The following is a 7,413-nucleotide window of genomic DNA, read 5'->3' as shown; positions in this document are numbered from 1 at the left end:
GAAGAGCTGTGAATTTGTGGCTTTCAACAGCCTCTCCGCCGTGTAAAATGTAGTCCCGGTTGCCGGGCAGGCCTGAACGTGCGAATGCAAGAGTGCAGAGTCAGGAGCAGCCGAGGTACGTCGCCCCCACTAGCCTCCCCCTACCCAGTTGCGCGGGGAAGGACCGCGGGCTGTGTGTGGTCTCCATCCTCACGTTAGAGCGGACACGAGTATAATAACCCTTTGCGATTCTCGGCCTCCGATGGTGGGAAGGGACGCGCTCCCGTGTAGAAAACAGCTGCGGGTCACACGCGAAGCAGTTCTCCCATCTTCATTTATGGGTGAAAACAAGGAGCAGCCCTCCCACCTCCACCCTCGGCAAAAGACAACGGGTGGGGCGTCCAGATGCGCGGGTTCACACGAGCAGCGGCGGCGGCCGAGGGAAACACGCGTGTTAACTTTCTTAGAGCAGCGGGAGGGAGCCGGAACTATGCGCACTGGCTTCGGTTGCCGTGTGGGGACGGACGGACTCCTTTTGAGGGCGTGCCAATGGAACGGAGGCGGAGAAGGGGGAAGGAGAAGCGTGTTACACCGAGCCGAAGTGGGCGAGGATGGGCTGGAGAGGGCTTCCCGACCTTCTCCGGGCAGGTAGAGACGGCACTGGTGCTTTCGAGGGAAGGTTTCCTAACGGGGTGGAAATTGGAAGAGAAGCGGGTGGCCTCTCTGAGGCCTTCTTGCATCTCTGCCTCCCAAAGGCCTGCACATCTGGTTGTTGCAGCAGCCCTGGCTCCAAGCTCCCTGGGGCTGGCCAGGGGGTGCTTTCCAGGTCCCTGTGGGGCAGTGCGAGGAGGCGCCTCTTCTTTGGGGCAGCTCAGAGACCAGGGGCAGCAGCTGCCCCAAGGAGAGGGGAGAAGAGAGGGGGCTGAGGGAACTCCCCACAAGGGAAGGTGTTTGAAAAGGGTGAGGGGCTGCCGGCTCTGCAGGCAAGGGGTGACCTAACTGGGCTCCTGAGCCCCACAGGGGTGCCGCAGAAAGAAGGTAGTTGCGTCAAGGGAGCCATGGACTCAAAAAGGTTGAAAAGCTCTGCCTTAAAGCAAGACGCTGGGCTCTCTTGGCCCCCCCCCAAAAAAAAGGGGAAAAAGAAACGATGTACATTTCCAAAATATAATAATAATAATAATAATAATAATAATAATAATAATAATAATAAATTAATAATTTATTTATACCCTGGCAAGATAAGTTCAACAATTACTTTGATAAAATACATACAGTACTACCTCGGGTTAAGTATTTAATTCGTTCCGGAGGTCTGTTCTTAACCTGAAACTGTTCTTAACCTGAAGCACCACATTAGCTAATGGGGCCTCCCGCTACCGCCGGAGCACGATTTCTGTTCTCATCCTGAAGCAAAGTTCTTAACCCGAGGCACTATTTCTGGGTTAGCGGAGTCTGTAACCTGAAGCGTATGTAACCTGAAGCATATGTAACCTGAGGTACCACTGTATTTTGTTATGTGCAAATGGCTTTAGATAACTATTAGGTCCATAAATAAAACCATATAGCTTATATTCAACACAAAAAACAGTGACAATTTGTTGTTGACAAAGGACAGCTGGGCATATAAAGGGCCCCATTACCTTCAGTAGCTTAGGGCCTCATCAAACCTAAATCTGGCCCTGCCTAAGGGTCATCTAGTCCAACTGCCAGCAATGCAGGAATCTTAGCTAGATCACCTATGACAGATGGCCATCCAGCTTGCTTAAAAAGCTCCATTAAAAGGGAGTTATCCAACTCCCAAGGGAGTCTGTTCCACTGTCAAGCAGCTCTTACTGTCAGAAAGCTCTTCCTCATGTTTAGTCAGAATCTCCTTTCTTGTAACTTGAATCCATTGGTTCAGGTCTCTGGAGCAGAAGAAAACAAGCTTGCTCCATGTGACAGCCCTTTAAATATTTGAAGATGGCTATCATATCTCCTTTCAGTCTCCTCTTATCCAGATTAAACATACCCAACTAACTAACCTTGGATTCTTGAGAAAGAATACGTAAAATATTCTTTTTTTGCCCATCACACAGATTCTTCTTCTATGGATGAAGGGCAGGATGTTTTATAAATAAAATAAATGTGTATTCAGAAGTCCTGTTCAATACACCTACTTGTGTCTTTTATTGCTGACTGGCACAGAAAAGTTTGGCTAAACTATTCCCTATTATTTGACATAACAATTACAGGACATTGAGAATCTATTTACAAGTGAGGCCTTTTTGATAGATCTGTGATGAGAATTGGTGTTTACGATCCACTGAATTTTTCAACATATTACTCATGCTGGTGAAATGACTCAAACATGACAGGTGCTTTATTTTCAGGTAGAAGATGCTTTCTGCAGGTTCCATTTGGTTCATCTTCACTTCAACCTTTATATCTTCTACTGCGTCACAAAAAGTCAACATATGTCACACACCTGAATTCTGCGTCAGCAGCTGAGAATTTTAAGGAGGCAAAACGTGCAATAGATGACTTGTATTCTACCGAGCAGAAATCTACTATTTTGCAGCTACTGAATTCAGCATCCGAGAAAGAACTTAGTGCTATAAAACTAATGCGAGGAAGGAAGTCCATGAACATAATAGAGTACAGGAACAAGCACGGGCCATTTCGGAATTTACAGTGTTTACTAGAAGTGCCTCTTTTTCAGTATAAAACAGCTGTTAAAGTCTGCAACTTTATTCTCAATCCCAATGCAAAAGAAGAAAGAAAAGAGAGAAAAATACAGAGTGTCACGTCTGCAATGAAATATATCAAACCTGATATAGAAAGAGAGCGGCTAGAGGTATCGTTTTCATTGGGTCCTATGAATATTGCCATTTCCCACATAGTAGCATTACGTCTTCAGTCATGCAACTTGGGAACAAGTCATTGAATCCCATTAAATCAAGCAGGGCTTACTTCTGAGTAAATATCAATGAAATTCAGCCGCGTGGCTTTTAATATTTTAGATGGTTAGGCAGAATTATGTGTAATGGTGGATTCAAAGACTTCCTCTGAAGGTACCAAAGGGCTTGAATTTTCTCAATGAGATTATTTTAAAAAAAAACTTGTCTAGCAAACCCACTGCATTTTAAAGCTTACTTAATAGCAATTGTCTGGTTATTTTGTAGGGAGGGGGGCACTGCTGTTCAAGAAAAATGAGGCAGAAGTTCCCTCGGGTGGGCAGAACTTGGTGTACTGTTCTTTGGACAATGTACATTTTATAAGAAATGTCTTAAAACAAGCTCACCCAAAGCCCAAGCATGGGGGTATCTGTGCAGCAAGGTGAAGGAACGTATCTGCACATACTGCCTATGAGAGTAGGTCATTAATGCAATTCAGCCATTTCTCATGGCAAGAAGATTGTGCAGCCGGGCACTGCTTGTGGTGGTGCTTAGGGTTTATACAGTGCTTCATATTACAGTGGTACCTCTGGTTACGTACTTAATTCGTTCCGGAGGGCCATTCTTAAGCTGAAACTGTTCTTAACCTGAAGCACCACTTTAGCTAATGGGGCCTTCCACTGCTGCCACGCCGCCGGAGCACAATTTCTGTTCTCATCCTGAAGCAAAGTTCTTAACCCAAGGTACTATTTCTGGGTAACCGGGTCTGTAACCTGAAGTGTATGTAACCTGAAGCGTATGTAACCCGAGGTACCACTGTAGTAGCTATTTGTTCTGTGAATAAAGATGCATAAGCCAACTACTCACTTCTGTACTCTGCCACGTGTTTAACCTGCATGTGTGAAGAATTGCCCCTTAGCGTTTACAACAGGGGTCACCAACCTAAGGCCCATGAACCACCCCCGAACCAAGCTGCCCACTCATGCGCTGTGCTAAACCAGCGCGGGGCAGGGACTTGCTTCCGCAGTGCCGGAAATTGCGTCTGCGCAGATGCCAAAAATCTCGGGCGCACGATCCGCCCCCCCAGAGGAATCTTTTCAGGACCGATCCGGCCCAGGTAAGATAAACCTTGCCGACCCCTGCTTTACAACCATCTTAGCGAGACTAATTGCCATTCTTCTTTTGTAAAACTCAAAGAGAGATGCATTTACAGTGTTATACCCTTTATTCTGGGGAGATTCTACAACCTGTAGCAAACAGATGGGGGAATTTTTTATTAGAAAACATGATGTGGTTAATGCTGTAAGTACCAACAAATCTTTCCTGTGCTCCCTTTTAGACTGCCAATAGCATTGTATCCATTGTTTTTGGCACTCGCAAAATTGCATGGGCTCATGTTAATAGACGCTTGGCCGTTCAGGATTGGCAGCAGCAGGAGTGCACTATGTTTATGAAAGGTGCTTATATGCCAGCCGTCTATCTTGAAGAGGTAAGCCACATTAAGTTTTGATTGTATGCAGTTTTTCTAACAGCATATTTCTTTTGGGAGCAGCATGGTTCTGTTAGCTACATATAGACCCAGTTTGCAGAAACCACGAAGCCAAATCATGGTTTGGTACAAGTGTGTGAGAGCTCTGCAGAAGGGATTGTGGCCACTTGCTCCTCCTCCAGTCCTGCTTTTGTGAACTAAGCCATTGATTGGATTAGTGCAGAGGTCACTCATCTGGCACCTGTGAAGGCTTCCAGTGGTACCCCAGACTCCTGAGATTTTAATATTTTTTTGAAGTAGGTCTTCTAAGCCCTCCTAGAAAATAAGTTATGGAGCAAAAAGTGCAGGTACCTTTAAAGCCTACCTTGTATATTTTTCCTGGTATGATAAATGATCCCTGTTGCTATTAGGTAGCAACAACATCTGTGTGCATGTGTGATCTCCTTAATCAGAATCAGCAGGACTTCCCATGGTAAAAATAAGGTGGTTGGGTGTGGTTGTCTAATTTTGTGTTATGTCGTGCCCCCTCCATGGCACCCATTTTGTGACTGGTGCTCCCAGCACACTCCTTGCTCAATTGGAAATGCCTATTTACTCACGAAAGATATTCTTCATCTAAGCTAATGATTCTAGCTCTAGTCATGTTCTAGCTCTAGTCATGTTGCATATTTGTTTTTTTAAAAAAATGTGTAAAATTCCCCTCATTCAAAAAAAAAAAAAAAAAAGGATCTCAGAGAAATTCTTTCATATGTTGAACCAGCCTTACTTTGAAACCATTCAGGGATACAGTAGGTTAAATAGAAATATGTTAACTTGTTCTGCATCCTTGTAGAAACAAGCTTTAGCCACATCTCAAATTTCTTTGTATTTCATACTGGCAGATGAATTTCTTAGAAGCCGTGACAGCTTAATCCTAAAACATGGTTTTACTCCCTGTTGAATCCATTCGTTTGAAAGAGAGTTAAGAGTCTCCCGTGGTACAAGGTTGTGCCACTAGTCTTAGTTTTTGGGCCAGTAGAGGAAAAGGCTGGTACAGTCATACCTCAGCTCCCGAACGCCTTGGGAGTCAAAAGTTCTGGCTCCCAAATGATCAAAAACTGGGAGTGTTCCGGTTTTCGAACATTCTTTTAGAAGCCGAATGTCCGATGGGGCTTCTGCCGCTTCCGATTGGCTGCAGGAGCTTCCTGCAGCCAATCAGAAGCTGCACTTTGGTTTCCAAACATTTCGGAAGTCAAACGACTTCCGGAACGGATTCCATTCGACTTCCGAGGTACGACTGCACTTCCGTTGTAAAATGTTTTTTGCATGATGCTCTGTACAGGAAAGGGAGCCGCTTTTGAACACTAGGATTGATGCTACTGCAGTCCATGTGCTTGAGCTAGTGTCAGCTCCCAGGGGACAAGTTGTTCCTTGTTTTTAAATCCCATTGCTGGAACTACTGTGTCTGATCTTTTTGTTAATTATCAAAGTATAGGTGCTTATAGGAGTATGAACAAAAATAGCTCAATACATTTTGTGGGTTGAAGTCAAAAGGTCCAATTCCTCCCGCTTCCTTAATGGTGATACAATTTGAGTTTGCTGCCCTTTAAGAGATCCCCATAATCTACTGCTTGAGACAAGCCATCTCACCCTTCCTAATGATAATGTACAGAGCCAGCTAGCTGCAAGTCCCAAAACTTTCTAAAATGTACTTCATTCTACTGTATATAATTACTTGCTCTGGGTAACCAAAAATAGTGTAAAACATATCTCATAGGACTGGAGATACTATGTTTATGGTGGATTGCTACTATTTATTCAGTGCTTGTTTATTTCAGATTTCTTCAGTAATATCCCGGCTTCCTGAAGCAGATTTTTATGTCTTGGAAAAAAGCGGACTTTCTGCTCTGAATGCAAATCTGTTTCCAGTAACATTACATCTTCGTACAGTGGAAGCCATGCTTTATGCGTTGTTACAAAAAACATTTTCGCAGGATGGCCAGTACAAAGTATTAAGTATGGCCCGAAGTGCTGTAGGAAAGCACTTTGAGTTGATGGTTGGGGACTCGCGAACTAGTGGAATAGACCTTGTGAAACAGTTTCTCTTAGAATCTGTTACGCATGCTGAGCCCCGTGTGAACTTTTCAAGAGAGCAGGTAGTAAATTATCGAAACGTCTTGTCATCAAACAAACAGTGGAGAGACGAAGAGCTGTGCGATTCCTTGCTGCAGGCAATAGCTTTTTATGAGCTACTGATACTGAATAATACGACTTAGTTCTTATCTTATTCAGTTTTCTTCTTTGCTGTCATGGATGATCTGTACAATAAGTTCCAACTGATTCACTGTATAGGGGGTGCTGGACAGCACGTGGAAGACTGTGATAGGAAAACAGCATTTAATTCCTGCTGACATAAAATTATATGTAGAATATAATTTTGTAGAATAAAATTATTAAATGTGTAGAAACACTTTGTGTCAGGATTGTTGATAGTAACATGGTGTTTTTTAGGTTAGGATTGGCTGAAAAAAAGTGGAACATAAAACAGGATCATTTTAACCATGGTTAGTAACAGCCTCACAGAATGAATTAAGTGACTGGTGCATAAACCTGTGGTGCAGTGCCTAAAACTAGACATGGGGAACCTCTAAGCCCTCCAGCTGTTCATCAGTCACAGCCAACACAGCTAGTGATCAGGAATGATGGCAGTTGTTCTAAAACACATCTGTAACCTAAACCTAGTTCTTGTTATATTTACACGAGACTTGCATCAAAGCCAGCGTTAGCTAATGTGGCGTGTTCTAGATATTGTTGGCCTCTCAACTCCCATCAGCCCTGGTGAGCATGCGCAATGTTCAGGCATGATGGGAGTTAGCATTGAGTAATATCCAGAGGGCACGCAATTAGCTAACCCCGCCTTAGATGCAGGTCTAATGTGAATGTAACAGGATCTACATTGAGATTACAGATGGGGTACCTGCTCCCCTTCCGACAATCAAGGTATCCTTTGTAACATGTCTGTACGTAAACCAGATCAGATGTCTGATCCATTTCCTTTCAGAGCTGCTACTATCCTCATAGCTCCACATAGCA

General features: G+C 44.0%; 1 protein-coding gene across 3 annotated transcripts; it reads left to right on the top strand.

The window, feature by feature from the left end:
* The first annotated feature begins 69 nt into the window (after nt 1-69).
* On the top strand, nt 70-6,790 carry TEFM (transcription elongation factor, mitochondrial). 3 transcript variants are annotated; one of them, XM_083490385.1, is made up of 4 exons: nt 70-115; nt 2,349-2,812; nt 4,192-4,341; nt 6,159-6,790. In XM_083490385.1, the coding sequence occupies exons 1-4, from the start codon at nt 85-87 to the stop codon at nt 6,594-6,596; spliced, it is 1,083 nt and encodes a 360-aa protein (XP_083346511.1). In that variant the 5' UTR covers nt 70-84; the 3' UTR covers nt 6,597-6,790. The 3 variants fall into 3 exon arrangements, with proteins under 3 accessions (XP_083346511.1, XP_083346510.1, XP_083346512.1); XM_083490384.1 differs by lacking the exon at nt 70-115 and adding an exon at nt 512-627; XM_083490386.1 differs by lacking the exon at nt 70-115 and adding an exon at nt 2,238-2,267.
* Nucleotides 6,791-7,413: the final 623 nt, after the last annotated feature.

This window comes from Podarcis liolepis (assembly GCF_965112155.1).
Source record: "Podarcis liolepis genome assembly, chromosome: 2".
NCBI classification, from domain to species: Eukaryota; Metazoa; Chordata; class Lepidosauria; order Squamata; family Lacertidae; genus Podarcis; species Podarcis liolepis.
Note: the sequence above shows the minus strand (reverse complement) of the source record. Positions and strands in the feature narration are given on the sequence as shown.

Bases quoted from the DNA above. Each gene is read 5' to 3' on its own strand.
- TEFM (XM_083490384.1), top strand. From the start codon at position 591: ATGGGCTGGAGAGGGCTTCCCGACCTTCTCCGGGCAG. The intron at 628-2,348 runs GTAGAGACGGCA...CTTTATTTTCAG, and splicing joins TCCCGACCTTCTCCGGGCAG to GTAGAAGATGCTTTCTGCAG. The intron at 2,813-4,191 runs GTATCGTTTTCA...GCTCCCTTTTAG, and splicing joins TAGAAAGAGAGCGGCTAGAG to ACTGCCAATAGCATTGTATC.